Genomic DNA, 19,351 nt, shown 5'->3' on the forward strand with positions numbered 1-19,351 from the left:
ATAAAGCTGTTTTCAGTTCACAGCAATCAACACACCTACAAGAACACACACAAAAAAAGAAAAAAGCTGGCTAAACAAGTCACAACACAAGAGGTTTAGAAGAAATGCAAAAAGTACTCGAACAGGTTCTGGTGTGTAGCATTTTAAAGGACAATATTGTTTTGCATGAGGTTGTTAAGAGGTGTAGGTAGTTTATTTTCTAATGTTTCACCACCATATGAAGTCGTGTAAGTATTCACGCTCCACCGCTCAATATTTCTTGTGTTATATTGCCATCCTGGTCACTTACAGGTGCCTACTCTGTTCTGGAAGTAATTGTGATTACAGCTATATCACATTGCCATTCAAATACCTCCCAATAGGACAGGGCATAACTGGAAGTCCACTTTACAGTTGGAGTGAGCTGCATCCATATTTTGTGACTACAACATGCATGATGAATTATGTCCTCTGTAAAGTGACTCAGCCACTCTTATGCCGTTGGTCATTTGGCTCATGCAGTGGAAGGATTCGAGCACCATTGTGAAGGAGTGATGCTATTAGCAAACTTACCTATTTTTCATTGCAGTGGGGCACTGGACATGAAGCTCGTGCCAACATTTCCCTTGTGCTTGTTGTGTGCGAAATTTGGGTCAGTCACAAAAGGCTGTGTAATCTCTGCAGTTTCTTCAAAGGAAATTTAAATGAAACTGCCCTTTAGTGTGACTCATGAGCCTCCTATTGATGAAGCTCTGCAGAAGTGCCTGCCTACGCTAGGTAGGGAAAATGTTACTTGTTACCGTGGGTGTGCCTTTGGAATAAGACTGGCCTTAACGTTTGTGTGTGTGTTGCCATGCAAATGAGGTCGTTGCTTACACCTGCTCTCAAAGAGGACGGAGAGGCTGCCATTTTCTGTGGCAGCTTTGTGAGAAGCAGACCTGCCACTATACATCGGCCAGGCGAGCTGTACAGATTGGTTGGTGCCAGAGGTTTTGTTTGTTTATTTATTTGTGACGCTAAGTGTGCCGCGCGGCATAAAAAGTGGTGTTAGTGACGAACGATATAATACGTTATAAAAACGCATGAAGCCCGGTTGCGTGTAAAGACCTGCGTGTGTTGCGTGTGTTGCTTGTGTGTAAAAACCTTCAGAGGTTTTAAGAAGGTTCAAGAACTCATGCAGTGATATGGTGCGTCTGTCCCCAGTGGGCACTGAACGTCCCTTGGACATCCTGAAGACATCCTGAACGTCCCCAGGACATCCAGGGCAGGTTCAGTGGATCTGTGCAGTGCAGCAGGTCCAGTTCAGTGTCTGGCACTGCAGTGGTATTCAGTTACTAGTCAGTGCTAGTCAGTGCCACCAACTATTGCGCGTGTCTACCCCCCGTCCCGTGCACAGGATGGTGAAGGACTTCATGAGCAAGGACAACGTGATGCAGATCCGCAAGCTACTCAAGCTCCTGGGCCAGGACTTCACGCTCGCCCACAACCCCAACAGCCGCAAGGGGGGACTCATTGGCCTGGCCGCCATGGCCATCGCCCTGGGCAAGGTCAGTTCCTCCTCGCACAGGCGTACAGCATCTTGTAGTTCACGAATTGGGCAAAGGACCCATTTGTCACCGACAAAGTTCGATTTAAAAATCTTCCCTTCATTTGTTTCAAGCTCCAGATATCCTCACCGAAAAGGATGCGTTGCCATCAGTCGTACTGATGTCATCAGCAGGGTCCATATTAGCCTCTGGGATGCGTACCCTAAAAACTGTGTGGATGCGCACTTTGCTTGCAAAATCGGCTGGTGATGATGACACCTATATTTAGTTTTTTGTGTGTGTGCATATGCACTCCTAGCTTATAAAAGGTTAATTCTCAGTGAAAGTGGTTGTTTTCTGATTAGAACATAGTTTGCTATCGATACAAGCCAACTTCTGTTTATCCTCGATCTCAGTATGCCTTTAAAGCGAACGTTGATTGGAGGTTTATTCCTCATTAAAATGGGCTATGCAGCCCACTGCTAAGCATTTGAAGGTGACATTTGTTGTCAGTGCTGAGATAGAGCTGTATTGCGTTAATTTTTCACAGCACCGTCATATGTGCAGACAAAATAGAGATTGATCATTTACCATTGCTAACAGTAGTGCAGAGGTACATGAAGCACGTGCCAACCAGCGTATCTGCAACACATTTTTGCGTGCTAGTTTTCAGTGCATTTTTGCATTGTTTATATAGACTCAACTTTCCAGTGTCATTGTTCTGACGATGTTTTGCAGCAGTAGCAACGTACGGGAGTTTGTTTAGGTGAACACGGCTATATAAGTGAACACGGTGAACAGGGCTATGTAAGGACAGTATGGTCAGAACTGATAACTTAAGTGTTTACCTGCTAGTGGATGCAGAATTTTCATTGATACCAGTGCCTTTCATATAGCAGCAAGTCTGGTGTTAAAAGTTACGCATTGCTGTGATGTGCGTGCTAACCAAGAGGTTGGACACTGCAGAGCTGGGTTGTGAGGTGTGGATGAGGTGAGGCTGGTTTGGATGTGTGGGCGGTGTCAGAAGGTGCGACAGTTGTCAGATGAGTGTTTATACACTAAAAGCTCGTTAATTCGACACTGACGGGACCGCGAAAAATTGTCGAATTATCCGAATGTCGAATTATCTAATGAACAACAAAAAACAATGTTTGCCGCAACAGGACGTATGTACCTTTATTTGGCAAAGAAATCTGTTGTCGTCTGCTTTTTCAAGCGAATTTGAGTGACTACGATAGCTCTAACAGCTGCCAGGTGCTTCGTGGCACACACACCATCAGGGATTTGTTCACAGAAGTCCTCCCGCACGGCCACAGCTTCTGCGGCTTCTTTCACCATGCACTTCGGCATTTGGGACAACTGCTCACAATCGTCGCCTTCCGACGAATCATTGTTGCCAGCGCCTGTCACTTCTATTATTTCATCCTCGGCCAGCTGACAGGACACAAAGGCGAGGCGCGCAGGCACTGCGCGCTACTCACTCAAAAGCAGCGCAGGGAGGAGGTGAAGCGAGCGCGGCTTAGGCCGCTTATCTGTTTTTTCAGCCAGCTTTCGTTTCAGCGGTCGCGGTTGTTGCTGCAACCTGCATCTTATCTTTTCTCTTTATCTTTCCTCTGATCTTTTAACTCTCCTCTATCTGCACGTGGCAGCGGTGGTGGCTCGGCTGAGCCAGTAGGCAGGCCCGTGCAATTTCCTTTCACCCTTTTCTCAGTCTCAACAAAACAGCAACAACAAGCAGCGCAGTAAACATGCTGACAAAGTGCACAATTACCAAAAAAGGCACCGCCTTATGGTTAAATAACCGCGATCGTAGCAGCAAGAACACGTGGAAACAACGACACACGCCAAAACGAGACTTGCTGCGGATAGGGTTATGCGGACGACACCAACACGACTGCTGCAACACAACAACACAACAAAGCACAAAAAAAAGACGTTAGCCGCTTCGGCTGCTTCGGCTGCCGCTAACCTCGCTTCCCTCACCCTCTCTCACGCTGCTGATGACTATGACCATATGGATGGCCTATCAGCCGTACAGTAGCGCCGCTCGTGGCAGTGTTTTTTTCTTTTTGCTCTCGGCGCACCGGCTTGGCGGGCTGCGGAGTGAAGTCGAATTAACCGACGCATGGCAAAATTTGTCCGAATTAACGAGAGTTTTGCCCCATAGACTCCTATGTATAATTGTAGGGACCTCGCGTGCGCGTCGAATTATCCGATTTTCCGAATTAACGGGGGTCGAATTAACGAGCTTTCACTGTACTAGATCTAGGAAAAGGTTTCCCTAGATGTAGTGTAGTGCACGGCACTAGTGCTGCTTATGGGGGACGGCAGGGAGGGGGGATCCATACCAGCTATCACTGTTGCTTCTTCACCCAGAGAAGGGGTGGAGAGTCGGGGAGTTCTTTTCTTCCTGGCATCTTGAATCCTGAGACGAGTTGATTGCTGCCCTTCCATTGGTTGTCATCTTTGCCTTCACAATGTTCGGAGGCCATGCCAGCACATGCACACGTGCATACAGATGTTGCCTGTGCTGCCAGATGTTCTCTCCTTGACCTCTGCTGTCAGGATGAGCTGAGCCCCCTTCTCTTGTCACTTTTTGCTCTGGTCTGTTTCTTTTATTTTTTTTGGCACTGGCAGGGAAAGTCTTAAGGAAAGTAACATGCAGCGCAAAAAACATGGACAACAGAGAAGACAGAAACAACAGGACTGGTGCTGAAGTAACGACTGAATATTTTATTGAAAACGACAGACCTTCAAGTACAAACAGGCCATCACGCGTCCAAGAAGATAATGAACCACCATAAGATTGTAATGCCAGCATCAAAAACACTCCAATGGATATCACACAGCCCGATAATCACGGGAAGCCATGTGCAGCTACTTAAGAAACCGGATGAATCATGAAAAACAACAGAGCAGGAAGTAATATCGTATCAGAGGCTGAGACACGGAAGTCATTGAGCGTATGCAAAACAAAGAAATAACACCCCAGGGGCCCCCGGCAACAACAGAAGTAAAACCTAAAAAAAAAAAAAAATTCAGTCGTTAGTTCAGCACCAATCCTGTTGTTTGTGTCTTCTCTGCTGTATATACTTTCCTTAAAATGAGCCACCGACTAGCCAATACGAAAATTTTGATTGATTGGTGTGGAATTTGCTCTGATGCATTCATCTGGCACACACTTTGTCACATGTTTTGAGGGTCCAAACTAGCGATAAAAGTGTTCTTGCTGTTTCGTGAGCAAATTTATCTCTTTCGGGCACGCGTTATGTTCCACTGTGAAGAAAGATGTTATAATTCGTGTGCATGGATTTAGAACCCCCCAATCGGACTAAGGATACCCAGGGGAGCAAAATGTATAAGGGGGCGGCAGAAGAAAATTATACGGGCCGATGAGATTAGAAACTCTGCGGGGATAAGGGGGCTGTTGCTGGCACAGGGCAGGGTTTTTCAATAAAACTTCGGTTGGGCCTAGTTGGTACATGTTACTGTTACGGTGTAGCACCTGTGTGTGTCTCCATGTGTCTTCATTGTGGTTCGTCCCGTGTTTGTGCAATCTTCGCCTTAACAGGGCAGGGTTAGTTGGAGAGATGTGGGAGAGGCCTGTGTCCTGAAGTGGGCGTAGTTAGGCTGATGATGTTGATGATGATTTCATAAAAGTATATCATGAATGGCTTCAAAAACCTTAATATTTCACGCATGGCACACACTTCTGCGCACTTGAGATTGCAGTCCTGTTCTTAAAAAAAAAAAATAACACATTTATGCCAAGTTAGGGAAAGCGCCTGTCCTGTGTCTTTCTTACTCTGGTTCCTCGTCTTTTGCGCTGTGGTTCTCACCATGAATCTTTACCAACTAGCCCAGTTGAACGTCTTGCTAAAGTTAATTATTTCTTTATCATCCAAAGCTCTTTGTGCTGTGAGAACTCAGCTGCAGTATCCTTTTGTAAAACATTCTACCGTGTAGAGAAGAAAAAAAAGTTGCACCACCAGACAAGCAGTTCCTAGGCTCATCGTAGAACTTCATGATGTCCCTCTTTATTTCTTGCTTTTGAAAACCTCTCCTTTGTGTTAGGCACACAATGGCCGTATTATTCGGTCGAGCAGGGATTTCAAATGCAGCTGGTATCATTTACTCAGTGAAGACAGCTCTAGACGTTTCAAAAAAAAGTTTGAAAAGTGTCCAAAAACATGGATGTGCTGGTGGAAGGAGCCGTGAAAGCTTATGTCTCTTTCTTGCTTTTTATAATTTCTTGTAATCTTGTAGCAGTTCCCTATTTAAGAGTCTCAGTTGGTTAAGCTGAAGAAAGGAAGGAAGGAAGGGAAAACTTTATTTATACTAATGGTTTTTCCTGCGGTTTGGGGGCATCTTCAGAGACGTCCTGGTTCTGCCCCCAGGAGCCTTCTCTGTCGACGTCGTCCGCCTCTAATCAGTGGTCGGTTGCCCTCAGTCCAGGGCTCCGCTGGCCACTGCCGCCCGTTGAGCTCGCTGTACCAGACCTTGTTGGTCTTCGCAGCGGTCGCTGGACAGCAGAGTCTCCCACTGCTCCGCACTCGGGTTTTGTATTTTGGGGACCACGTGTATGTTTTGGCAGGCCCATGTGATGTGGTATAGTGTAGGTTTTTCGTCGCACCAGGGACATTTTTATATTATGTCGCGTTCGTTAAAAATAGACAACTTCGTTGAGCGAGTACAAACGACATCCGTTTATTTCAGGTTACATGACACGACTGGCGCCCTAAGGGGCGCTCCTTTATTTCCCCTTCCCGACTTGCTTGGCTTGTCTCGCCTTCCGACTCGGGACGGTCTTGTTTCGGTTTCGGTTTCGCAACACATTCCCCCCCGAAAATGACTGAAACATTTTTCTCTGTTATTAGAGGAAGCATTGAACAGGAGCTAAGACCCTGACCTGGCAAAATTCTCACTTGTTTGTCACTGTCTTGCCTGGGGCACAATGCAGTCATCGGTGTTGGGTCATTCGATGCCAAACGCCCCAGACGTTGCGCTCGACCATCTCCACTTTGTTAAAAAAAAATTGACGGAAACTTATCCCAATGTGTGTAATCAAAGCCTGAAATACTTTTGGCAAAAAAATTTATTCGCGAGGGGGAGCGCAGTCTGAATGTTTAGAAAAGGTGAAAAACCTGGCACTGCTCTGTAATTAACAAAATGCTCAAATTTTTAGAAAACCCTCCACAATTTTTTCAGTCACATTTGCACAGATACCGGCTTTCAGTGTAATTCGGAGCATGCAGCTTTATACGGCATGAATATTTTGAAAACACTAAAATTAAATATTAAAATGCATCATTTTTGTCTTTTTTTTCTAAATATCAGCTTGTTCTCGGAAATTCAGAAATAGCGGTCTTGCTTCTGTAGATGTCTAGTACCGACAACCAATGTTACAGGTGATGAAACTGCCTTCATCAGAGTAAAAAAAATACTAAAGTTGGAAAAAAATGCGCTTTGAGTTATAAATACTCGTTAAATTGGCCTTGAGGTGTTTGAAGTAAAAATACAGTTGCGGGTTACATAAAACAGTTTATTGCCTTTCATGTCTGAAACTTTCATCGAGGTAATTTTTGCTTAAAGTGAGAAAATAATTTTTGAAGTTGAGCTCGCACGCTGCAAGGAATCAATATGGACTTTTGGAAGTATAAAACTGTTTCTAGTTGAAAATCTAGTAAAGTTGCAATTAGTGAACAGGATGGGATTGATAAATTGGAAATGCAGGGTATGAGTTAATAGCTTTAAAGAGCATGATGCCAAGGTGGTTCCGAAAAAAGTGTTGGAACTGATAGTATGTGTTGGTCACATAACAAGGAACGAGCGTTAGTGGAGAAAGAGCTGTGTGCGATAATGCAGATGATGGCTTGGTTCTGTAAACGCAACTCGTAAGTTGTAAATCCCATCATCATCATCATCATCAGCCTGACTACGCCCACTGCAGGGCAAAGGCCTCTCCCATGTCCCCCCAATCAACCCTGTGCTTTGCCAGTTGCGGCCACCGTATCCCCACAAACTTCTTAATCTCATCCGCCCGCAAACCTCTCTGCCGTCCCCTGCTACGTTTGCCTTCTCTTGGAATCCACTCCGTTACCCTTAAGGACCAGTGGTTATCCTGCCTTCGGATTACAGGCGCTGTCCAAGCCCATTTCTTCCTCTTGATTTTGACTACGGTGTCATTATCCCACGTTTAATCCCTGACCCGCTCCGCGCGCTTCTGACCTCTCAACGTTACACCTATCATTTTCCTTTCCATAGCTCGCTGCGTTGTCCTTAACTTAAGCTGAGCCCTCTTTGTTGGCCTCCACGTTTCTGCCCCATAGGTGAGTACCGGTAAGATGCAGCTGTTGTATACTTTTCTCTTGAGGGATAATGGTAAACTGTCATTCATGATCTGAGAGAGAGCCTGCCATATGCACTCCACCCCATTCTTATTCTTCTAGTTATTCCCCTCTCATGATCCGGATGAGCGGTCACTACCTACCCTAAGTAGACATATTCAATCAATCAATCTTTATTTCAGTTTGTACATGCAAACTGGGAGGGTGAGAAAAATGCAGTGAATGATACACCGCTCTCTGTATCGCTCTCTGAATGATACACATATTCTCTTACTACTTCCAGCACCGTGCCATCAATTGCGAACTGCTGTTTCCTTGCTAGGCATTTGAATACTATTACTTTGGTTTTCTGCATGTTGATTTCTAGCCCCACCGTTGTGCTCTGCCTGTCTAACTCATTGACCATGCTTTGCAGTGCAAGTCCTGAGTAAGGAAATATAACTCGCAAGTTCAGAATCTTATTGGTTAAAATATAGTGGTAGTCCATACAATACGGCATTGCACGTTGTGCCGTGGCAGGACTCGGCGCTGTACGTGGACGACCTGGTCAAGCCCATCCTGGCCTGCCTGAGTGACTCGGAGAGCCGTGTCCGGTACTACGCCTGCGAGGCACTCTACAACGTGGTCAAGGTGGCACGGGGGGCCGTCCTGCCCAACTTCAACGACATCTTCGACTGCCTCAGCAAGGTAAGGGAGCACACGCACTGCTCGGGGGGGTTGCACCTCTAGAAGACTTCACGTGAAGCCTCGTTGCTTCGATTAAAGCAGACTGTTCTGATCTTAAGGGGGGACACCAGTCTTAGACCTATTTTTCTTATGTTTAGTCCAATCCTAATGAAACTGTACCACCTTGCTCAATTTTTTATGCTGATTTCAACAATGAAATTACCTTTCTCATACATTGGCCGGTCGCCAAGATAATTAACTTTAATTAGTAATTCATTACTACCTCGGTACAAAAAAATTGCTCGATAAGAAATCATTTTTAATCTATGGCTGCATAGTATGGTGAGTACAGAGTGCAATAAATAAAACCATTTTTTCGTTTTACCCTCATTAGTAATTTTACAGCACTTCGAATATCAATATTCAAGGTGTGAATGTAATGCACCGATGAATTTTGCGAAGTTATAAATTTTTGAAGCGCAGTTGAACAAATCTGCTTCGATTATTGCACGCCTTCAGCTTCCCTTAGCAAACAATGTGACATCTCTGTCTGTCCTAGATGTTGAGACATCACCATACTAAGGCAGCCGGATGTCCGCAATTTTCATGCCATTAAATTGTCAGCTCCTGCATAAATTCAACCTACAGGATGATCTGAATTTAATATTATAGTCAGAATGATGATTTCTTGGAGGAAAAAATTTGTAAAGTTGGAAAATAATAGCTGTAAATTTCACAAATGTCATTTTTTGAACATAGATTTCTTTGGTCATTTTTTGGGCTCAAAGACCAGTGTCCCCCCCTTAAGCTGCATTTCATGTGTGCACTGAGGTGCGGGTACGATTCGAGAGGTATAGGGAACAGAGTCTGTGTAATCACTGAACATAGCTGGGCCAAATGGCTGCTGCTGCTATGTATCACCGTGCTTTCTTTGTCGCTTTTGTTCCAGATGATAGATGTAATTCAGTCTGCTCTTCAAGGTAGCATACAAGATCCTGAAGACTGCCGAGGGAGACATTGGATTCCCAGATTTCATTCTTTCCTGAGGAAGGGGCTGACAGATGGTTATAGTTGCGCTCTAAACAGACTTGGCATAATTTATTGCATCTTATAGGAACGAAACAGCGCAACTAAAATGAAGGACCAGAAAAAGAGATACACGAACACGCGCTGGTCCGTCGTTTTAGTTGCATTGTTTCGTTCCTATAAGATGCAATACCAGCTCACTCACTATGGTGTGTTGCATAATTTATTGACAGAAGAGATTTGTTCACAGAATTTTGGGAGGTGTTAATGTTTTGGATGCAGGTAAGGGGACGGTCTTGCTCCTGGCATTTGGTTGTATCCGCTATGGCCACTGGGAGGCGCCATAATGCACTTGGAAAAAAAAAAAAAATTAGTGTCTAGTAGTTCACTACCTGCAATGTCACGCAAAGCACACTTTCTGGAAACGTTCAATTCAGTTCAGTTTTAGTTCAGTTTTATTCCTTAACTTCACAGTTTGCCGCAAAGAAAACTGTGATGTTAAAGAATAACACTTTTTCTTAAAGAAACTGTGAAGTCAAGGAATAAAGTTTTCTCTAAGAAAAACTTCACAGTTTTCTTTAAAAAAGGAAGACTGTGAATTTTTTTTTTTTTTTTTCTGACTGGCGCTCTGCATGTTACGAGATCTGCTAGCATGTTTGATTTCTGAATGGTTTTGAAGCTGAACATAGGAAAACAAACGGTGATGATTAATCAGCATTTAAGATGTTCAGTTATGCAGTCTTTAAAAGCAGATGACCGTTCCTCTTTGACTGCTTTAATCCAAGGAAGAAACTAAGTCAATTTCTCTCTGTACATGTCTGTGCGCTTCTCTTGCGTGCCTCTCCAATTTATTTGTCATTCTTGTTGGTTCTTCCACTGCCCCCTTAGCTGGCCGCAGATTCAGACCAGAACGTCAAGAATGGCTCAGAGCTTCTAGACCGGCTACTCAAGGTAAAGAAAAGCGTGATGTTTTTTTTTTCTTACTGGCACTCTGCATGTTATCAGACATGCTAGCATATCTGACTTGTAAAGGGTTTGAAGTCCTGAGGAAAAAAATGTCAGTCGATTTGGGTAATTAGACCAAATGCGGATATGTGTGGGTAGCTTTACGTAAATTGTCGGCTGGAGCTACGGCCTACTAGGTGGTACCAGGCTACCATTTAACTACTACCCCAACTACTTCCGTTTAGTTACTGTGCAACCATCATTTGAATCACACTCTCCTCCTAACTGGCGCTGCTCATTCTGCTGAGAAACATTCACATTCATTCATTCATTCATTCATTCATTCATTCATTCATTCATTCATTCATTCATTCATTCATTCATTCATTCATTCGTTTGTTCACTCATTCATTCATTCATTCATTGAGAAGCATTCATTTTCATTCTGAGAAACAGACAAACAAACAACGCCCAAATGTGGGGGATTGTCACTTTAAGTGCTAGCCCACCAAAACACTGCAGTGAGCATTGTTATGTGAGACACTGCATTAGAATCTCAATGTTGCAAGTTTTGCGGGGGTTGTGGAAATATTCGTCTCACGAAATTTACATAATCGGAAAATACTAAACAAAATTTTATGTCCTGAAGCATGGGCAGTGCCCCGACACAGATAAGTTTACGGCTGACGGGATTTATTTATGCCCACGCTTGCTGTGTGTGCCACACAACGGGCAGTTGCACCATTTGCAGTGTGAGGGCAGCAGTGCTTAAGTGCTTGCATGTGCACATTCAGAACTCCCGCATTGGCGTCATTCGTTTTCGAGTAGGAGAGCAGTGGGGACATCCAAAATTCTGCCCATTGTACACAATGTACTTTGGCCAGGAACCCTTACGAATTCGTATCGTCCAGAAATTCATTTCAGCCACTATCAATGGAGGCGGAATGCAAAAGGCGCTCGTGTGCTGTGGCATGTCAGTGCATGTTAGAGATCATCAGGTGGTCAAAATTATTCCTGAGGCACCTCTTTCTCTCTTCCTTCTTTCACTCCCACCTTCCTCCCTTCCCTAACGGTGCGGTTCAGGTGCCCACCGAGATATGTGAGACAGATACTGCGCCATTTCCTTTCCTCTTTAACCAATTTATTTACTATCCTATAGCCAGTACTCTACTGTGTATTAGTTATTAGAGAGTTGTTGCGGCAAACATGCCAACTACTACAGCAACTATGACGATATGATGAATGTGGCTAGGCGAGCACGGCAGCAGTAGTGGTCAAATGTTTAGGGGAATCCCCCAAGGTGGAGTAGATCTGTAATAAGGGTGTAATTACTCATTGGCATCCACCCGAGCGCAGCCATACGGCTACAAAGGAAAGCTATACAGCTTTCTCAGAAACTTCGTAGTTAACTTCGGCTTTGTAGCCGTGTGGCTGCGCTTGGGTGGATGTCAATGAGTAATTACTCCCTTTTTACGGCAGCAGTAGCAATGGCAATGCAGTGCATATTTGCCGCACTGCCATCCTGCAATGAAACTCCCTAGTATGGGCAGTTGTGTACACAGAAAATACGATGCTGCTACTGAAATGACAGTGTTCATTTATACTGGCTCCCGTAGACGGCATTTGCATAGCCGGCCTGTTTGTATCCCTTTGTTTGATACCTTAGCTATTTCAGTGCCACAACACCCAATAAGCAGACAGTTTACTTGAGCTATGAATGACTGAGCACTGGCATTTTCGTGGACAGTACTTGTGTGTGTGCAATTTTTTCTGACATCTTAAGTCTTCGTAATGGCAGTAGTAGTGTGCATGTAGGGAGATACGGTCACCTCTATTAAAATGAAGCTTACAGGGGCCATGAAGAGCTTTGAATTAAACAAAGCACCACAAGGGACACAAACAGCATGTTCATTAGTCGCGACATCGAGCTGTATCAACAGCTTCTCATGCACACAAAAAAGAAGGGTTATCTTGGTTTGTTTCTGCTGACTGAGTCACAGTGCTGAAAGCAGGGTCTGCTAGCTGTAGGATAGGTGTGCTTGAGTGATTCATCTGCATTACTTTCAGCAGCAAAAAAAAACAAAAAAAAACACACTGGTGGTTACCGCACCCATGTAATGTGGCATCCAGCGACAGCTGGCTGTGGTGGTGAATGTGCCGTTTGCCTCACACCCGAGTGGCACCGTGTCTACTCAGAGGTGTGTAGGGCACAAGTACTAGTTCATGCTGCTGCATTCAGAGGGCGCCAGAAATCCTTAGTGTGGTGAACAGTGCCATTCTTCTTCACTGTTTGCTTGCCAGGCAGCACGGGTAATCGGCCCAGTATTGCAAATAGATGGTTTCACTCTCGTCCTTTGTAGGGCCGGCATTTGCCAATACATTTCCCATATTTGTAATATAGTCAAGCCCACTTATAACAATATTCAAGTGCCATGGAAATACCATTGTTATATCCAATAATTGTTATAACAGGGTTGTGCTGAAAAAAATAAAAGATGAGAAACTTCAGCGCATTTATTGACAGTAAATACCCAGAGAGGTTTGATTGTTCTAATGCCTGTAAAAGCTCGTTAATTTGAACTTCACGGAATCGGAATAATGTTCACTGTTCACCGATGACCAAAGCACCGCCATCACTGCGCCACCGGGAGCTTCGTGCACCTCCACGTCACAGGAATCAAGCCGTCTTTCCGGAAGCTATTCTTATGGGAAATTCAAGAAGCATGCAGAACCAAGGGTGCGGTGACAGCTGACAAGAGAAAAACCGCGCTGGCTGCATGCACGCGCGCTGCACTGCACTGACTGATTGGGGGTACGCACAATGCGCATAGCCAATGCAGCAATGCAGCAGCTCTCCTGACGCCTGCCTCTTTTGCTTTTGTGGCGTTGCTGCGCCAGCTTAGTCCATTGGTCGGCCCCACACTTTTGTGTTGTAAGCATGGTTTTGCTGGTGTGGTTGTAGCATTTCCTTCTTTCTTTTTCTGTAATGGTTGATACTCAATTATCAGATTTAATTGTTATAACCAATAATGTGCCTTGACAGCACTGCTATAAGCAGTTTATTTTACTATAGAACACGTGACACAGCTGATGGTGCCATGACTGACCATTGTTATATACAATATATTGTTATAACCAGTATTGTTATAAATGGGCTTGACTGTAGGTGGTTTCACTGTGGTCGTTTGTGGGGCCAACATTTGCCAATACATTTCCATTATTGTGCCTATTTTGTTCTGCTTGGGTTCCCCTCCTTGTTGTCCCAGAAAACCAGGAAAAAATCCAGGGATTATGCCCTTGACAGTTGTCGCTGTAGAATAATCCCGCGAGACCCCCAGCAGTATCGGCCACCCTGAGCTATGGCTCAGCATCTTCAGTGCCTCCATCACGTTTAGTCATTAGAGCTTGGTCATGACCAAATTTGGTCATTGTCGCATTATCTGTTTGCCTAGCACAATCACTCCGTCCCGCGGCACTGCCGTCTTCTACGTAGCAAAAATACATGCTTTTGCACTGATTCAAGTGTAGTAGACATTCTCCCTAGCTTTTTTAGAATGACTGGATTCGTGGACCTGAACAATCAGCAGAATTTAGCTGCCCACCAATGCAGCGCACGTTTCTACTTGCATGGTGGCATATTCTTTGATACAGACTTTACTAAGAGGAGCACAATTATCTCTTTGCACTTCCCCCGGAAGATTAGGAGAGGCACCCTCCGAAGCAGTTGCCACAAAACTGCTAGCACTTAAGCAATTTGCAATAGCCGCTTGCTTCACACGATTCCATGCTTACGAAACTCAAAGCTGGCGCAGTGGCGCATTCTCAAGAGCTTCACCTTCAAGCCTAGTCTCGCACTGTCTCGTCCCTTTGAGAAATCCAGTTCTGTGAGCACTTGCGATGGTGATGACCAGTGGACTAATCTTGCCACTTCAAGAACAACTGTGGTGGCAGTATCCACTGGTGTGAAACTACTTTGGTACTTGGAAAATTTACCCATTTTAACAGAATGTAACAGGCTCTTGATCATAAAATAACTTCTGATTATGCGATGTTATGGTTTTTGAACTTTGAATTACTGAGCAATTTTTTTTGTTTTATAAGATTGTGTATAAAAGCGATGAAACCTATACCTGACTCCTAAGAACCAAAAACTTCCATTTGAGGATCTCGGAATTACTGGGAGTCGATTGTATGCACGCACAGGACTCACTGTCGTCATCAGTCTGTTGGAGTCCACACCTAGGTAACATCTCCTTCATTGTGTTGAGTGTATTTCACGCGAGAAATAAAACAAAGAAATGGATGTGGGCAGGACTCATTGTGGGGAGAGCTGTCAGCTTGTGGTGTACATGTTAAAAGAGCAAGTAAAACTGCGCAAAGAGAACGGGACTAAAGGCTCTCGTAAGCACAGACAACGTGCGTACTCAGGACTGGCATGTTGACGAGACAATCAGGTTCACATAGAAATGTGCCGCTTGTTCCTTGTTCTTGAGAAGCAGAGAAAAGCCCAGGGGAGGAGAAATATACGGAAGTAGGACTTTCTGGCAGGCTAGTTGGTTAATTTGAAAAGAAACATAGGGAAATGGACAGATAATTGTTTTTAAGGTGGACGCTTCCACGTCTTAGTTTGGTTTGGTTTGGTTTTATGGGGTTTAACGTCCCAAAGCGACTCAGGCTATGAGGGACGCCGTAGTGGAGGGCTCCGGAAATTTCGACCCCCTGGGGTTCTTTAACGTGCACTGACATCGCACAGTACACGGGCCTCTAGAATTTCTCCTCCATCGAAATTCGGCCGCTGCGGCCGGGATCGAACCCGCGTCTTTCGGGTCAGCAACCGAGTGCCGTAACCACTGAGCCACCGTGGCGGCCCCCACGTATTAGTGTACCTCTGCTATCACTCGGGTCAGTGCACACTTCTTTTTGTTTGCTTTGCAAGGGTGAATGCCTTAAAATGTACAAAATGTTTTCATAATGAGTTCATATGAGAGGGATGAGTCAAAGGAAGTCTGGTTGGAGTCATGACGTGGTGGTGGTGGTGAAAACTTTTATATTGTAAAAAAGAGTTTGGGAGCCACAGAGTGGCCCCGCTACATGGTCGGCGTCCCTAGTCCGGGACACCGCACGACGAGGCCCCGTCTCTCGCCCGTTTCACCAGAGCCCTTTGGGACTCAAGCGAGGAGCAGTTGAGGAGGGCAGTCTCCCATGCCTCTCTGGAAGGGGTAGGGGAAGGGGGGAGGTGGGGATTTTGAGTACATGCCCACACCATGTGGAAGATATCACAGGTCTCCCCACAGTGTGGGCATCGCCCATCCGTGTTAGGATCGTAATGTTTTATTATTGCAGGACAGAGTAGAGTACCTGTCTGCAGGCGCCTTAAAGTTCGCTCCTCCGTCTTACTCAGCCCTTTTGCAGGGGCCGGGAAAAGGCGGTGGTTGTCGCTATAATGTGTTAATATTTCCCTGAATCGCAGCAGCGGCTGGTTAGTCTCCGAGCCAGAAGAGCTGGGATGAGGAGCCCGGTGAGTAAGCGCTCGGGCAGCCGCGTCAGCGGCCTCATTACCTCGTAAGCCCTGGTGGCCAGGAGCCCAAATGATTCGTTTGGGTGTTGGATCAGTGGCAGTCCGTCGTAGAATACAAGCAGCTAAGGGGGAGATCTCCCCTGCCAAGTAATGTTCACATGCTTTTCGGGAGTCCGTGATGATTATTCTCGAATTGGCGTGGGCGGCAGCAAGCGCTATCGCTACTTCCTCGGCCCGCATTGAATTCGGGGCTCGAAAGGAGAGTCCATCAACGTGCATTTCCTGGTGAACGACAGCGGCCGAGTAAAATCCCGTGGGCGATGGCCCTGCTACGTCTACATAATATACACCGGGTCGGGAGCCGTGTTGTCTCTCAAGAGCCCGAGCCCGCGCTTGTCGTCTGTTTTCATGCATGTCGGTGTCCATGTTACGGGGGAGCGGGGAGACCCAGAGCATATGGCGCCATAGTACTGGGATACGCTCCGCCTCCTCTGGAGTGCAGTCGTGTTGGATGTGTAAGCGGTTTAGCAGGCGGTGCCCAGGAGCCGTCTGCGTGAGCCGCGTGTATTGGTTCACGAGGTGGGCCTCCCGCAGCTCCTGGTAGGAGTTTAGTACCCCCAATGCTTTGAGTTTGGCATTAGAGGTAGCCACCGGGAGATCCAGGGCTCGCTTAGTTGCCTTGCGGATGATGGCGTCTATTCGCGCCTCGTCTTGCTTAGTAGTGCGGAGATATGGCACGGCGTAGAGGATCCGGCTAGTCACGAAGGCATAGACATGAGGTCATGGTACAAACTTCAGAATTAATCACCTGGGAGGGTGTAAATTTTTCATATAGAGTTTTGGCATGCTCCTCAATAAAATCTAAACGTTTTAACATTTGCCCTTATAATTTGCACCTGAAAGCGAAGATGTCTTCACACACTGTTACATGCAGTACAGCGCAATCCACTTATAACGATATTGAGAAAGACGGAAAATCCGACTGATTATCCTTATATCTGGAGCGGCAAAAGAAAGCAAAAACAAAAAAGAACATGCCCACACGTTCCCCCATTCATGTAAGTATTGTGCCACTGGTGCTCTTGTCAAGGGCGCACAGTGTCTTGAAAGCGCCATGTTTATCGAGCAAGCCACTCCCCCCCCCCCTCGAGCTCCCATCAAAAGATAAACATGCCGCGGTGTTATCTGCGGTGCCAAGCAAGGTGTGCACTGCAGGCAGTGCAAAATGGTGGGATGCGCTAAGAAAAGCTAGCACTTTAAAAATTCTCAACGACAAAATAGTTTGTTTATTATCAAACTTTCAGACAAATTTTGATGGTAACCACATTCTGGCCGCCATAATTCTGTCAATGTGTCCGTTACTTCGCCAATAATGTTATCATTATGTACGGTTTATTTTCACATGGGGCCAATGAGAAAACTGATAAATATAAAGAATTTGATCATTATTAGCAATGTGTCATTATATCTGGTGTCGTTATCAGTGAATTACACTGCACTACAGTGTGTGGTATGTGTTCTCTCCCCTTCCCTGCAGGACATAGTGACGGAGAGCTCGTCCTTTGACCTGGTGGCCTTCATGCCGCTGCTGCGCGAGCGGGTCTACACCAAGAACCACTTTGCACGGGCATTCGTGGTCTCCTGGGTAAGGAGCCACGGAAATCGGTTTTTGATGTGGTGGTTGCTCTAGGGAAAGTCGAAATGCATGGCTGCAGTGGCACTCACATAACTTGGTAGGTGTGATTAAGCAAACCAGGGAAGCGGAATGAGGGGCTCGTTATAAATATGAGAGAAGCCAACAGCCACAGAAACCAAGGGGCACAGGGGATTTTTAATTTTATTTATTTATTTATTTTGTGCTGTTGTTCAATTTAGAATATTACTGAATATGTTGTCGCTTAAAGCGAATTGATTAGAAAAGCAGAAGAAAAAACAACCACATGCCGCCGGTGGGATCCGAACCTCCGAATTACGCGTCCGGTGCTCTACCTCTGAGCTACGGCGACGGCTGTCAAACCTTCTGCTTTCGGGGGTATTTATGTTTACAAGTAACCTAACCTTGAGAGTGTTCATCAGCGCCACCCAGTCCACCTGGTTTTACTGCCTTTTTTCCTGTTGTGTAGAGTTGTGTGAATGGGGCTAGATTCTGTCATCAACAGCCTCTAGCACTGTCACATCGCCAGTGCAATCTAATTAACCCTTTCAGGCGCTTTGCAAACAATTGCGTAAGCGGCAAACTTACAGCTTTTTCTGAGAAACTGGAGCACCTAACAGTGATTTCATTATTTCAGTCAAATTGAGCACCCTTCCTGTTGCAGATAAGTTCCTTCCTGGTACCATGTAGCTGAACGCTAAGTAATATTTCGTATCACAGTGAGCTAGGTAGCGTTTCGTCCGCCATTTTTGTGCAGACAGAATTTGCCGTGAGTGAGAACATCAATGGTTTTTGCTCATTTTCGAGCGTAATGTGCATCTTCAAAACACAAAGGGATTCCACGATCCCTAGGGTGTTTACCTGACACACGATAACATTTCGATGTTACTATTTCTAAGCAATCTGACACTTTGTACGGAAATCTCCACATCGTTGTGAGAACTGACCTGCTTGTCTTTCACGTTTGAAAACTAGCAAATTCCCTTTCTTGAGGCCTGAATATACTACATAGGTGGAAAAATAACTGAATTCAGTCAAAACAAAAAATGCCGCCTGAAAGGGTTAAGTGTCCCTGTCAACATTGTTGTGTCAGTGCCTTCTGGGCTCTCAGCTGACCGGTAAATTTGCAAACTCCTAACCAGTAAATTTGCAAACACATCCGTCTTGGAGCCTCTTTCTTTCTGAGAAGCCCCGAAGCCCTCCTTAGCCGCTCCTCTGCTCCCACAACCACGTTATGCACCTTGTCACGTGACTCGACGCTCCAACCACAGAGCACTGGAAACTTTCCACACACGCTGACACCACCCCCCCCCCCCCCGCTCTCCGTGTCCGACGCCATACCTCGTTCTCATTGGTTGGCTGTTGCGTGACGTCATGATCTTCGTCAACCAATCCTAAATTAGTGTGACACGCATCGGTTTTCGTTCAAACGTCAGCTCTAAGACATTCGCATTAACGGTCATAAGAAGGAGCACACTTTGACCCCAGTGCATTGAGCACAGTGTGGTTTCTTGGCAAACACCAAGTGGTGCTGGGTAAGCCCCTCATAATGATGACTTACGCGGAGCACTTCGTAAACTGCTGTGCGCAAACATTTTAATGCTTTCAGGTGCTCTCACAAAGCATCTAGTAGTGTGAAGTCGCGAATAACCAATTCCTGATATGTTGACGTTAATTAACCAATTACACT

General features: G+C 45.5%; 1 protein-coding gene across 3 annotated transcripts in view; it reads left to right on the forward strand.

Moving 5' to 3' along the window:
- LOC149334289 (protein VAC14 homolog) overlaps positions 1-19,351 on the forward strand; it is a 69,652-nt gene that overhangs the window by 1,260 nt on the left and 49,041 nt on the right. For all 3 annotated transcript variants that reach the window (XM_089555107.1, XM_089555108.1, XM_089555109.1), the window contains exons 2-5: positions 1,376-1,526; positions 8,372-8,539; positions 10,433-10,495; positions 17,545-17,652. In XM_089555107.1, coding sequence (XP_089411233.1) covers positions 1,376-1,526; positions 8,372-8,539; positions 10,433-10,495; positions 17,545-17,652 — 490 coding nt within the window. The remainder of the gene's footprint in view (positions 1-1,375; positions 1,527-8,371; positions 8,540-10,432; positions 10,496-17,544; positions 17,653-19,351) is intronic.

The sequence above is a fragment of the Amblyomma mixtum genome, chromosome 8 (genome assembly GCF_055824585.1).
Source record: "Amblyomma mixtum isolate Tamu chromosome 8, ASM5582458v1, whole genome shotgun sequence".
In the NCBI taxonomy this organism is placed as follows: domain Eukaryota; kingdom Metazoa; phylum Arthropoda; class Arachnida; order Ixodida; family Ixodidae; genus Amblyomma; species Amblyomma mixtum.